Source organism: Echinops telfairi, unplaced genomic scaffold (genome assembly GCF_000313985.2).
Source record: "Echinops telfairi isolate 266 unplaced genomic scaffold, ASM31398v2 ScPeMD7_18;HRSCAF=68, whole genome shotgun sequence".
Classification (NCBI taxonomy): Eukaryota; Metazoa; Chordata; class Mammalia; order Afrosoricida; family Tenrecidae; genus Echinops; species Echinops telfairi.
The window spans coordinates 77,458,227-77,473,106 of record NW_022103915.1 but is presented as its reverse complement, the minus strand read 5'-3'; the positions used below and the strand labels follow the sequence as shown (position 1 = coordinate 77,473,106).

General features: G+C 39.4%; 1 protein-coding gene across 1 annotated transcript in view; it reads right to left on the bottom strand.

Annotated features, from left to right (window-relative positions):
• Window positions 1-14,880, bottom strand: part of PRKD1 (protein kinase D1) — a 178,591-nt gene that overhangs the window by 21,165 nt on the left and 142,546 nt on the right. The window contains exons 15-17 of the mRNA XM_030884929.2: window positions 7,070-7,231; window positions 6,430-6,528; window positions 3,794-4,061 (exon numbers count right to left, since the gene is read on the bottom strand). Of these exons, the coding sequence (XP_030740789.2) occupies window positions 3,794-4,061; window positions 6,430-6,528; window positions 7,070-7,231 (529 nt within the window). The remainder of the gene's footprint in view (window positions 1-3,793; window positions 4,062-6,429; window positions 6,529-7,069; window positions 7,232-14,880) is intronic.

Below are 14,880 nucleotides of genomic sequence, written 5' to 3'. Positions count from 1 at the left end.
AAATGTTTTGAGAATGATGAGGGCAACAAATGTGCATATGTGCTTGACACAATGGATGTATGTATGGATTGTGATGAGAATTGTATGAGCCCCGAATAAAATAATTTTTAAAAAAATAAGTGGGGCCATGTCTAATTAGTGAATGGCAGTTATGCTAAATGATTATAAGTGGCCATCCAGATGGTCACAATAATGATATGAAACATGGTGGAACATACAGAACTACCAAAGTTCCTAAACTTTGAGGAACGTTGATGAGTTAGAGTCTCCTTTGAGCACAATTATTTGTAATCATATGACTCACAACGGAGCAGTTTTTTGTTGTTGTTGCAAATGTGCATTCATAAAGCATATATACTTACAGATCCATATGTATATATGTATACAACTAAAGACACAATCAGAGAGAACATGTAAAGTCACTGAGAAATATATTTAAGGTCATCTAATTAAGCAAATATGTTCGACACATTCTATGTGTCCAATCTCTGTGCATAGCGTACTCTGGCACAATGTCCCCATGCTCACAAAAACCTGTGAAGGTAGACATTCCCACTGCTGAGTCATTTCCACTCCTAGTGACCCTCTAGAACAGGATAAAACCACCCAGTAGGTTTCTGAGACCATTAACTCTTTAAGGGAGTAGAAAGCCCCAGTTTTCTCCCAAGGAGTGACTGGTGGTTTTGAATTGCTAACCTTGTAGTGAGCAGCTCACTGTATTATCACTATGCTCCAAAGGTAGGAATTAGTATACTCACATTTCAGAAAAAAACAAAAACTGAGATTTAAGAGAATAAGTGACTTGGATAAGGTTACCTATATACCCAGAGGTAGAGCTTGCAAGTCAAGTCTTTGTTTGTTTGGAGATTTGAACTTGTTTGGAGTCACTAAGGACTCCAAGTTCATTTCAGCTTTACTTTTCCTCCTTTTTTTTTTTAAAGCTACTCAGACCAATATTTAGGTTTGAGGGATAAGGAATCTGGAGGTTTAAAAATTTTACAAAGAAGTATACTGTATATATTTACACAGCCATCTCAATAAATGAAATGTAATCAACAATAACCCATTAAACTCTCCATAAATGTGGCTGTTCCCACCATCCCCCCTGCCCCACCCATTCTCCTTCCCTCCTCAAAATCCTGAGATCCACTCAGCTCTTGATCACATGAGCCTGTCTCCATGTATCTTTTAAGATTTTGACAGGATTGTTTTGCCAATCTAGCCCTTTGTTGACACCATAGCATCACCTAACTTTCCTCTGTATTCAAATATAAGTCCCTTCTTCAGAAAACGCACTTGCCCTCCAAAGTCTAGTTCAGCAAGCAACAATAGGACCACCCTGCCCCAAAAGCTAGAATGAGTCACAGGGCCCAAGCGAAGAAAGACTAAATTCTTCATATTTGAGTCACTCAGAAGCAAGACTCCTGTTTTTAACCCACATTGATTCCAACATCACTGGGTCTGAATGGTAGGGGTGCTTAGACATCATTGTAACCCACTAAGGTGTTTATTTACTAGTCAAATGTAAGAAACTTTTGAACTGTCATCCTATATAATCGTCTTTCTGAAATGTTATACAGCTTCCTTTTCAATTCCTCTGTAACTGGCCTAAACGCTACACCTTCTGAAAAGGCGATTCCTATCCATTGAGTTAGCAGTGAATCGTATCCTCCAGACTTCAAGACACGGATCTGTTATCTAATAATTCAGGGAAATAAATGATCAATGTTTTCTCAAGTGCACATGACTCATCTAAAATATATTTACTGTTTCATCCTCTCCTTCTAGCTTTGCTCTGATGAATGCATACAGTGCTTCTTGAGCCACTTCTCTCTGTGCCTCTGGTCTCTGTGAGCAATGATGACTAATGTTCCCAACCCACACTTACTTGTAATGACAAAACAGGGTATATCTAGTTACCAAATCTGGCAAATTCCTACAATCCTAGAGAATGGGCTTCATTTGTTCCTCTACTACACAGAAAACAAATAAACAAAAAAACACTGAAAATGAAGATCATTTTCCCTCTATATTATTCCTATCTGACAGAAACGTGTCTAATTGGCTTTGGCAGTACTCCAGATTTACATTCTGGTAAGACCGTCAGGTTATTTTAGAAGGTTTCTGTGTTAGAGGTATACTGTATAATGGTTAATTATATTTAGAGGTAATGTTTTCTAACAAGATTTGTGGCCAAAGGTTATTCTTTGATATTAAAAGCCTTTCTTTTCTGTCTCCTGGAAGAGAAAAAAATACTTGTCACTTTCTTCTTTGTTGACTTATCCTAAATATTTATTTATTCCTTTGATATACATGGTAGTTAGTTCACAGGTAAGAGATTCCTTTAAGGTGCACCCATATTACTATGATTTGAGAATGTTAAAGGTTGTTGCTAATGGCAACTCAATGCCATCCTTAATAATAAATAGCTCTTGCCATTTAATATCACCATTAGTCTATGACCTTAATTTACCTTAGGCAGTTTATATACACTCCTCTCCTATTTCTACACCACTACATGTGGTAACAGGTATCAAATGAAAGATATTTATCTATGAATGGAGAGATGTTTGTGAATGAGTCTTTTTAAAGTGGTGATGACCTGATCAACTCCGGTTAGGAAAAACAGAACTAGATGCTGCTGTAACTGGAAGACAAGCAGGACAGAGCAGTGATAAAAGAATGCGGCTTTAAATTCTGTCCTTGCCACTTTCTGGCTTTGTGATTGTCCCCAGTGGTACTACCTCCTCTTCAAAGTTGCTTTGCCCATTTGAAATAGAGGAATGAGCCCAGAGCTCCTCTCACGGGTCTCTGTGAAAATGGTGTATATTCCACAGCATGTTGACTGAGGAAACCCTTTCCAAAGCACCGAGAGAGCAATTTTTTTTGCCTCGCCTACTTTGCCATTTTTAAAAAAGCAAAAACACAAACAGAAAACACAACTCTCCCTTTTAGACCTTAGAATACGTGTTACGAAAAGTATGCCTGTAAATAATGCAACACTGCCAAAGTGACCGGGCCTAAAGAAATCAGCAAAGGTTCATACAAAAATTATATAAAAACAAAACCAAATCTAACCAATGGACCTCCCTGCTGTGGAGTCGATTCCCACTCAGAGCACCCCATAGGAGAACATGGAAACCCTGTGGGTCCTGAGACTGTAGCTCTTTGTGGGAGTAGAAAGCCTCAACTATCCCCCAGGGTGGCTGATGGTTTTAAACCTCTGACGCTGAGGTTAGTATCTCAGTGTGTAAGCCACTATGCCAGCAAATAGGGACAGCCTGAGTAGATGATACTCGGGAAGCGGCTAACTCAAACATTCTCTACGCGTTCATGTTGCCTGGAGGAAAACAGGGTGCAAACAGCTAGAATAAAATTAATATAAAGAGACTATATATAAAGAAAAATTTGAGGCCACAGGGTTCTATTGTCAATAATGATTTAAAGTGCTTAACATAGCACCAGCACAGGGTGAGTAAACCCTTAGTAAAGATTAGTAATTATCATTATACCAAAGTGTAAGTTTAAGGAGATTTAATAAAGCATTTCCCTTGGGATGTTTTCTTGGCCTCTTAATACATTTCCAAATTTCCCTGCGGTACACATGGATTCTTTCAGAAGATATTTTTGTCTCCATTTAATCCACTTCTGAACCCATCTCTGACAAGCTGTGCCCATGTTCCCTGGAGTACTTTACAATGAGCCAATAGTAGCCGACAAAGTCACCATGACAATCATACTAATGTAATCCTGAGGGATCAAACGGTTACCATTTTGGAATGGATAGTGTTACCTTCGTGAGAGATTTCTTTCCAGGGATTCGGTGGGTACATGAAAGCTGCATTCTGGATTTGGTCATGTATGTCTTCATCTTCATTAAATGGGAATGTGCCGCTTAGACTTACATAAATGATTACGCCAACAGACCACATGTCTAGAGAGCGATTATAGCCCTTGTTCCTTAGAACCTCAGGAGCCAGGTAAGCTGGGGTGCCCACCACTGACCTTCGGAAAGACTTCTCTCCAATGATCCGGGCAAAACCGAAATCACAAAGCTTTACCTGTGACAATGAAGAAATGGTTAAGATCACAAATTTTGTGTCCATGTGTATCTCAGCCATACTCTCCCATTGACAATTATAATACTTTACACATAATTTTAAGAATTCCTCATTGTAGAATTGGGAGCTCTTCTCTATTTTATGTGCATAAAGGCAGTGGCTTATGTCCTGACACAAAGAGTGGGTTTTTCTTTTATCCCATAAAGAGATCAACTACACATTCTTCCCTCATCCCCCTCAGTTGCCAAAGATAAATGCAAAAGAAACTGTGCTGAGGAATGCTGATGCCATTTTACAGAGCACAAAAACCTGATGTGACTCAATGCAGGGAAGGGCTTAATTTGGTGGACAAACAAGATAGTGCACCGTCAGTACCCTGCATGCTGGATTGAGATGCATACTATTCCGATGATCCTGTGGTGGCAATTCTGCTATATTTTGATTATGCTTGTGTATGTTGGGGTGTGTCTCAGAGGTGCACCAAGAGGGGGGACACCCTCTTGAAGCTTGTTTTATCTATTTCTCTGTAAATGAAACTGAGGGGCCTGGAACCTATAGGGCAAAAAAATATCACATGCGGTCGTAGGGAGAGGTGTTATAAAGGGGTGAAGGAGATAAGAAGGAAAGGGCATCAAGAAGCCCAGGAAGGAAAAATATGTATTAGGGCCCAAGCTATAGCAAATTAATAATATATATATTTTTATATAGATCCAAGATGGAATTCTGGGCTCACACTGAGTCCTAACTCCAACTTATGAACAATTAGTTCTAAAATCATGGCTCTGCTCCATACTTGCCTTTGTGACATGATCACTGAAGATAAGGGTAATACAGCAAAGTGTGGCGAAGAAAGTCGATGGTGCCCACTATCAATCGAAATAGTGACTGGGGTTGTAAAGGCTTATATTCAAACAAGCAGCCATCTAAGCGAAGTGTCAACTAAGTCCACACAGAAGCACACCAGCTAGTGTGATCCAAAGATGACAACTACAACATTCAAATATGGTGAACAGAAAAGTATCAGAGCTAAAATTACAAACACCCAATTTGTGGAAGGCTATGGAGGACAGTGGGAGCCCACAACCCATCTGCAAAGTGTATATAGTCAGCCCAAGCCAGCGGCCAGATCTGCTATAGCCAAAGGCAAGAGTCCTAAACAGCCATACTAGCAGGCAGAGATCACTGTAACCTTGATTATGCTGGATAGAACTTGATACTTGGCCACTTGACCTCTCCATAGACACATCCTGAATTTTTTCTGGGGGTAAGTCTTTCTTAGATGTTCCATGACAAAAATTTCCTCCCTGGTTTCTTAAATGTTGAAGGGGTCTTTACCCTCTCACAGATTATTTGTATTTTCCCCTTTATTCTAATGTGATCTTATCCTTACCATCTTATGAGGTTTGTGTTTCATTGTTTTCTGGGGGCTTTCCTGCTGTGAAGTGCAGGAGGAGTGGATGTACAATGATACTAACTCATGCAGAGTGTTACAGGGAATGTAGAGGATGGGTATGGGCGGTAGGGAGGGGAGGAGACTTTGGAGTAGATAATGGAGGTAGCACTGGAGCTGATCCTGAGGGACCAGTTCACTTTGGGGACAAATCAACCATGGTGGAAAGGAATGCTCTAGGAGGGATATGGTTGTGATTGTACAATGCTCTAGGAGGGATATGGTTGTGATTGTACAATTCCCACTTGATATGTTTGAATGATTAAACTATTCAATTCTGTGATATATAAATTATGTGCCAATAAACCTGTTTGAGGGTGGGGGGGACTGGTAAGTAGAAGTTAAATCAGGAATGAAAGAGGTTGGGAGACATAACAGGACAGTGTGATCAGGCACTTTAAGAATATATATATCCCAGGAGGGGACATCTTCAGCTTTCCACCCTCCACACCAAATAAAGGAGACTATGTTGCCCTTGATAGCAAAACTCTAGTGTCTAGTGCTCAATGTTAGAGGGCTGGCAGCAAATCTGAACGGCATTAAGTCTTCTCACTCTCAGGCTTACGCTTTAAACCCTAGCCCAAGCCTGACAGTTCTTGCTCTGCAAAACAGAGGCCAGAAGGCAGAATGCAGGTATTATGTGGTATTAAGGCAGACAGACCTTAAAAGAGAAGCCAGAATGAGGAAGCAACAGTCCCGAAAATGTAATAAGGAAATACATTTGAAAGAAAGAAAGGTTTGGATGCCCCTGCCCTCCTCGCCCATCTCCCCTCACCCTGTAAAATAAACAAGAACAAAAAAAAAAAAAGAGAGAAAGAAAGGTTTGGAGAGAGAGCGAAGGAGATGACAGAATACAGTGTGAGAGATGGTGTTGGCGGCCCGCTGGACTTATGCCTTCAGAGAGGCACTTGGACTTGCCTGAGGGAGAGGCTCTGCTGATGCTAGCAACACATTTTCTGGTTTGAGGTCGCAGTGAACAACATTTTTGAAGTGAAGATGTCGCAAAGCCACTAGTATCTATAAGTGAGAAAATAATTTTATTTCAGCCTAGTAGTTTATTTCCATATGTTTTCAATCAGAACATACATTTTTTTAAAAGTCAAGAGAAAACCAGGCCAGTATCACCAACCTTCTTTATATTTAAGACACTGAAATGAACCAGAGGAAGCGAGCAGGTTTCTAAGACAAATTCCACAGAACAACATAACATCTTATGGCATTCCTACAGAAGCCCCAACAGGGGTGAAGGCACTAAATAGTAGCTAACAGATATTCATTCAGGACTATTTTCACAGAACCAGGACTTTCCACCATAAACGCAAGAATTTCATGAATAGCTTTAATACCTATACTTGCAGACGCGTTACTAAGTTGTTCTATTGAACTTGGGATGGCACAGATATAAAGCAGATAATACAATAAGCGCCTGCAACCTTTTACAGTGCAGATTAGACTTCGTAAATAGAGACAAAACAACAAGGTTGGAGCGCTGTAGTTAAACAGTGATAACACTTGATATTAAATATTACCTTTTTTCTTTCTCTGACTGATTTCATACCTGAGTAATTAAAAACTTCGTGATGTGCTCTGGCAACCTGCCCCTTTCACTTGACAGGATCATCTCCAGCATGTCTCCATGGAGTTTTTCCATAACAACAAACACTCTTTCAGGCGTTTCAAACATACACTCCAAATTTACAACACCGGGGTGATGAAGGTTCTATTAAAGATAAATAAAGCACTTGAAGAAAATGAGTTTTTTTATACCGTTTGGCAAGCTCACTGATTATACAAAACTGTTTAAGCTTAAAGCTATGGAAAAGCCCATGCTGAAGATGCTTAAAACCTCAAAATTCCACATGTGCTGTCTTATACTTTTTTGAAATTCTAATGTCTCCAAAAATTATCTTTACTTTCTGTGCATAGTGAAATGATTTTTTTTCCAAGCTAAAAAACCGAAGCTCCAGCACAGTGAATTGTTAATTAGGCTTTAATTAGAATACCATATTGAGGAATCTGCAATTTCTTAGGATCTTCTCCAATATTAAGCATACTGTCTTAAATAGGCATATCGGGGCCATGTCTGGTAAAGATGTACTGTGGGAAATGTAAAATGTATTAAACGCGGTTCATGTGACTGCCTGATGAAGCATTGTAGTCCCAACTTCGCCAGGAAGAGTACTGCTCCGGGAGACGGGAGGGCTTGGTCACGGAAGCGCTGATGGGCAGGGACGGCCAGCGTACACACACAGAGAATAATCACTGAGCATTCGCTTTGTCCAGAACACCACCCGAGGTGGTACATGTGCGTGCTTGTCAAGGGCTCTATACTGCTTCTGTAATACGGCAGTGGCTCCGTTGTGCTTGATGTATTCTTGTTACATGTTAAGCACAATGACTCTTCACATTCGATGTTCTCTTGGACTGATGTGGAGTATTGTTCTGTGTCGTCAGGCGAAGGCTTTGAGCGTTTAATCTTTGTGGGTTTTGTATGCTCACAACAAAAAAATATTTCTGTCGTTTTCTTAATTTTCAATGATAAACAGAGAAAAATCACCATGAAAAAAATTGCGGAAACAAAACAAACCAAGAAAAACAAACAAAAACCATCTCAAGTGCTCTAACAGCTGAGCACTTAAAAAAAATTAAAATGCTGCATTTAAGGGGGGGAAATCCCAATGAGTGATAAAATTGCATATAAAATGATTTTTTTCACAAGCAACTTAAAACCTGAAATGGCTTGCTATTCAGAAACTTCACAGATGGAAGCTGGGTGGTAAGCAGCAGACGGGGTGGTGGGTGGATCTGCACCATGGCTGATGTTCTCCGAGCCCCTAGTTCCCAAGAAAAACCTGGCACTGACTGGAGACAGAGTTGGGCTTGGACTGGCAGTGGCTTCCAGGACAAGCGCCTATCTCTCAGGGTGTTTAGCAGTGACGTTGGCAATTTTTAACTGTGCCTCAGGCATCCTATGAGTCTTACTGATTTTGATGGCTTGGTACCAGATCATGCAGTATGACAGTCATGGCATGGCATGTTTATAAGGTGCTGTAAGCAGATCAGATGCCTTTTACCTCAGGAGGAATGGAGTCAATGCCAAGGAGCTGGTGTACTGTTAACTGGTCAAACTGAATACCTTCAAGTGGACTAGATCTCCAGACTTACTCTCTGCTGGTCAAATCTGAGGTACATGGAGAGAGGATACAGCCACCAAAGCGCATCCTAACACTACTCCTGCTATCTCTGTCCTGACTGCCTATAAAGAAGAGGAGATAACCATCGGCTTTGGCAGTTTTGAGTGTGCCATGTCCTTGGGTGGAGAGTCTACAACAGTTGTATTTGTCTGCTAGGGACTATGGAGCACCAGTGATAGCATGGTTCCGACAAGTGACTATGAGAATGTGCATCCTGCTACCTGCACCTGTGCTGCACGTGATTGCCTTCTCTTTTCCATGATAGAGGAGACACCACATGACAGACCAGCAGCTCTGGTGTCTATAGGGCTAACAGTGGTAATGGCAGTGGTCATGGCAGGGCTTTAAGGGAGATGTTAGAGGACACTTGCCTGAGTTATGATTCTGTTGTAGTTAATTATTTAATCTAGCATTAAGTTCAGGGGTGGGGGTGTTGGATTCCTTAAATGATCCAAGTTTTATTGCTTGAGGGTGAGAAGGTACAACCAATAGAACAAAGGAGAGCAACAGAAGGAGGCTGCAAGGCAGGATGGTATCCTGTGCATGGCCAGAGGATCCACACGAGGGTGAAGGAAGAGAAAGGAGGCTAAGAGAGGGTGACCTCAGGACGCAGGGCAGGAAGAAATGATGCCCTGGTTGCTCAGTCTGCTGCTTCTGAAGATGACGTCTTGGGTTCTGCAGTTTGTGAAAGTGTGGGAAGGGAGGGCCAAGCCACTAGACTTCTGGATATTAAGTAAATTGGCTTTGGAGCATGATGACTAGAAAGATCTCCCAGCTAAATTAGCCAATGTGGTATAACTCATTGCCAATGAGTCAATTTCACCTCACAGTGACCCTATGGGAGACAGAGTACAACTGCCTCTGGGGTTTCTGATACTTTAAAACCTTGAATTTATCAACGCTTTGCTGTTAAAAAAATCATTTTATTTGATACTAATACAAATTTTAATTATATCTTCATTTATATTTACCAAAAAAAAAAAATAAACAACCTTGGTGGGAGTGAGAAGCTTCATCTTTCTTCCATGGAGTAGCCAACTGGTGGTTTCAACCTGATGATCTCACCGTTAGCAGACCAACCATCAACCAACTTTGCCACCAGGGCGCCTACTCAACATGAACTAGGGGATATCAATTCTCATATACCTCTGCCCAAGTCCACATGAGTTCACAGAGATACCAAAGTCCAAAACTAAATATATCCTCTTTCTTCTCACTTATTCTATAACAGGTGGAACCTCATACAGGGTGATGTTATAAGGGGTGCACAGCCACAATGTCCTACTCCCAAAGTAAGGAATTAGCTATAAAGTTTACTCTCCGCTATTTTGTGCCATGTTCAGGGTAGGTAAAAATTCGGAAGGACTCAATAAATGTCCTCCCATAAAATCTTCAAAAGAGGGATAAGGAAATATTTATTTTTTAAATAAAAGTTAGATATAAAATTTCAAAAGGTATTCAGTGAATACATCAAATGTAGGTCATATATACATGCACACAACTAGTACAAAAGCAAAAAAATTCGAGGTGTTTAATCTCATATCATTTGCTCCTGTATAAAAGACATTATGGTTTGTACACTTGACAAACTGGCAATTGAAAAATCTTTTAGTGGCAGTTGAAAATATTTCCAGTAGAATAAGGATTTTCTGAATAGTTAATTGGTTGATTTAAAATTTTGTTATGCATGGTTGAAAGAAGATCATCATAGATACTTAGTGTAACTTGTTTTTATAGTTGGCAGGGACAAAATAATATAAAATAGAATCTAAAGGTCCATGCCTTATTTATCCAAACTCTTTACACTAGGCCAAGGAGAAGAGTTTCTTTAACTGAGAGATTTTAGTGCTGTCAAATTATTATTTTTCTATCATTTATCACCAATATTATCATTATTAATAACTTAAGAACAAAAATTAACTTCAAGTGTGATTTGCTCAGTTTTATTGGTTTACATAAAATATGAAATTAGCTTTCCAACCTTTATCTCCTAATGTCCCAAGTAAATGAGTTAATTTTAAAATAGCATACAAACTTCAAGATCAACAATGCCATCATACTGTGTAGAAAGAATTTTTGCTAACTTCTCAGTCCTTCGAATAATAAATTTCATGGCAGAACAAACTATATCAGTGCACAGGCCTCTGGCCATCTGCTTGTTGCATTTAAGTAATGTAATTTTCAGGAAATGAAACATTTGCTCAAGTACAGGAAAGAATAATGTCCATTCACACATAACAGATTGATGATCTATCCATGGGGTGAATGTAAGTTTCTTGTTTGGGAGTCTGCACAGAAATATCAATTGAAGATTAAGACAAACATTTTCCTGATCCAAGCTCCTACGGAATTTTTATGTAATCAGTTTTAAAAAGTAAAATAAAGCAAAAGTAAGTCCACAGTGAAGAAATAAAGCTTTAGCTAACTTTGATTTTTAGTTTGTGTTTATTCTACCTTATATGTATATACTGATTCAAGTTCAGATGAACTTAAGTTCAGTACTTCTAATGGTGTTGCTCTTCAGCACTCTCGATTCAAGAACATATTTCATGTATTTAGCTCTAATGAGTTAAAGTTGTCATATTTTTTCTTCCTATTTCTTTTACCTTTAGAACCATCTAACACAAACAAATGAGGGGTGGGAAAGAGAATTAGGTTCATTCTGCATGTCTGTTTACCTGACTAGTGGGTGAAGTACTACATAAAATATGGGCACTTCAGACAACTTTTCTACAACAAGGCTAAGTATATTTAACTCAGAGTGACCCAGGGGGAAATAAAATAAAAAATGATGAGCCCAGATGCTACATTTTAAATGGCAATCAGGGCAGAAAAGACATTATTCCACTATGCAGTAGTGTGGGTGTGGTGCCAGGGGCACCTTACTCTGGCTTTGTTAATTCTCAGTCCTGTTTGTTTTTAGAATTGAAAAAAAAAATCATATATTCTCCGTACCAGGGTAATTACAAAATCATAGTAACTTTTATTAAAGAGAAATGCCAAGTTATCTTTTCTTGACACATCCGCTTCTAGACCTAGCTACTTCTGAAGGTGGAGTGTCTATCTCTCTCACCACTCCCTGAAGAACTGGGTGTTTTTATATTTATAGCATGGGAGATGGCAGTTTTGGTATCCTGGAGGGATTCAAAGTATGTTCCTTTTCAATGTTACTTGGGTCTGGGGGGGAAAGCTGTGTGACGTAGTGTGGTCAGCACTGAGGGGGAGAGGCAGGGTTTCCCAGGGAAATCCTCATTGCACAGCCCTGGCTTCCCTTAAGCGTGAGTCAGTGCGCTATTCCTTCACACTACCTCCCTTTTGTCTCAGAAATGTCACTTTCAATACCCTTAACACTTCTTCCTTATTGGCCCTTGTGATTATCCTGTGACATCTTTGGGAGTCCCCATAACAGTCACCATAATGATCTGAGCTGCTTCACAACCTTGAAGTCATCTTTGAGGTCTTCTCAACCTTCGAAAACCATTTGATTCATGAAAAATCTTTCATTCTGTGTGAAGCAGCAGTCTTTGTAAATGCATTACCAAGTGTCAAGGATTTTGAAAGATGGCCACTTGACTTAAATTTTATATTAGCCTTGACCTCAAAATAATTTTCCGGTGGTAAAAAGAAAACCCGTTTTCATTTTGAAGGCCTCCTAATGAGATTGAAACAATATAGTCCTGAGAGAACTTGTCCACAGCACACTGCTCACAGAGACATTTAGCACGCGTGTTTGGAGTCGATATGTGCAGGTATGAACTGGAAACCCAGTAGCAGCCATACTGTCCTACTGCTATCTGTACGCAAGAGTTGCTGCCAATGTACACTTCGAAGAATGACTCTAGAAGCCATAATAATATCTTACAAAATGGAAGTGATGTGTAATTCCATGGCACGTGCTAAAAAGGCATCTTGTGGACAGCAGGTGAACATATAATTATTTGGTAAAATAATACACAAATTAGTAAGTTAAGCTAACCCACCTCTCTTGAATTCTAAAAGCTTATAAATAACTGTCTTTAAGGAATGTTCATTTCCATGAAATATGGTAAAAAAATCATATCGTTATCTTCCCATCCAAACCTAATTCTCTAGTGTGTTGTTGGTTCAAACTATGACAATAATGACAAATTCAAGATGAATTGAGTCACACACAGCATCAAAAAGGACGTTTTAAGATTTATATTGAACTATAATGATGTCTGGGATAAGATACTATCTATATTCCTTTGAGGAACTCTAGTCAACACAATTATTATTCAAATCTATGCACCAACCAAAAACAACTAATGGGAAAGAAATAGAATTCTACCAATTTCTTCAGTCTAAAATTGATCAAACGTGCATTTGTAATTACTGGTTAACTGGAATACAAAAGTTAGAAACAAAGAAGATGCAACAATAGTTGGAAAACATGGCCTTGGAGATAGACATGAAGCTGGGGATCATATAATTGATTTGGTTAAGAACAACTTCCTCATCACAAATATCTATTTTCTTGTTCTTTTTTTTTGAAGATCATTTCATTGGGGGCTCTCACATCTCTTATAACAAACCATACAATAATTGTATAAAGCATATTTGTACATATGTTGACATCATCATTTTCTAAACAGTTACTTTCTATTTGAGCCCTTAACATCAGCTCCTCTTTTTCCCTGTCTGCCTCCCTTCCCCTTCATGGCCCCTTGATAAATTATAAATTATTTTTTTCATATCTTAAACCAACCACTGTCTCCTCATGCATATTTCTGCTGTTCCTCCCTCTCGAGGGTGGGGTTGTTATGTGGTCAATCATTGTGATTGGTCCTCCCTTCCTTACCCCACCTGCCCTCCTGGTATTGCTACTCCCATTTCTATTCCTGAGGGGTTATCTGACCTGGATTCCATGTACTATGAGCTGTCATCTGTAGCAGTGCGCATGCTCTGGTCTAGCCAGAACTGAAAGGCAGGACTGTCACCAGGATAGTGGGGGGTGAGGAAGCCTCAAAAAACCAGAGGAGTCTTTTGTGTTTCAATAGTACTATACTGTGCCTTCGTTAAATCACCCCTTCCTTGTGACCTTTCTGTGAGCGGACGTGCTGTTGTCTACACCACGGAGGTCAGAGTCAGAGATGAGATCCCAAACCTATATGTAGACATATACAATACAAATAACTAATAATACAAATAACTAAATACAATACAAATACAATACAAATAACTAAATAACTAAATACAATACAAATACAATACAAATAACTAAATTCAACAACACAAAAGATGACTGTACACATGCATGCCTCTAGGTGCAATACACAGAAATCTGACTGACTCCATCGGTGGGAAGTGATGCTGGAGAAGCTCAATATCAGCAGCTAAAATGAAGCCGGGGCCGACTGTGGTAGAGACCACCAATTGCTCACATGTAAGTTCAGGTTTGAAGGTGAATAAAAATTAAAATAAGTCCACAAGAGACCAAATACTAACTAGAGTGTGCCCTGCCTGAATTCCCAAAGCATCTCAAGGACACATTTGATTAATTGAATACTAATGACAGAGGACGTGATGAGCTGAGGGATGACATAAAGAATATCATACATGAAGAAAACAAACAGTTACTTAAAAAAAAGAAAGATCAACATGGATGTCATAAGACACTATGAATCTTGCTCTTAATAATAGAGTAACTAAGGCAAATAGAAGAAATGAGGAAGTAAAGACCGGAGCAGAAAAGTTCAAAGGACCCCTTTAGAAGACAAATGTTATAATGAACTATGCAACGACCTAGAGTTAGAAAGGAAGAACACACTCAGAGTAGCTTGCAATGAAAGAACTCAAAGTCCAAGGCTCTACTTGCACTATTGAAAGCTTCTATAGGCAAAATATTGAATGATGCAGGAGACATCAGAAGGAGATGGAAGGAATACACAGTCACTGAACAAAAAGCAACCAGTCAATATTCAAGCACTTCAAGGGGGAGCAGATGGTCAAAAACCAAAGGTACGGAAAGAAAAAGTCCACCTGCACTGGAGACATTTGTCAAAAGCAAAGCTCCAGGGACTGACCTAAAACCAAGGGAAATGTTTGCACAAGCTGATGAAGCATAGCAAGCACTCACTCATCTATGCTTGGCTAGATGGACATTCACAAGTTTTCCAGCACATTTGTAATGCCGTTTTTGCGGTAAAATTAGGTG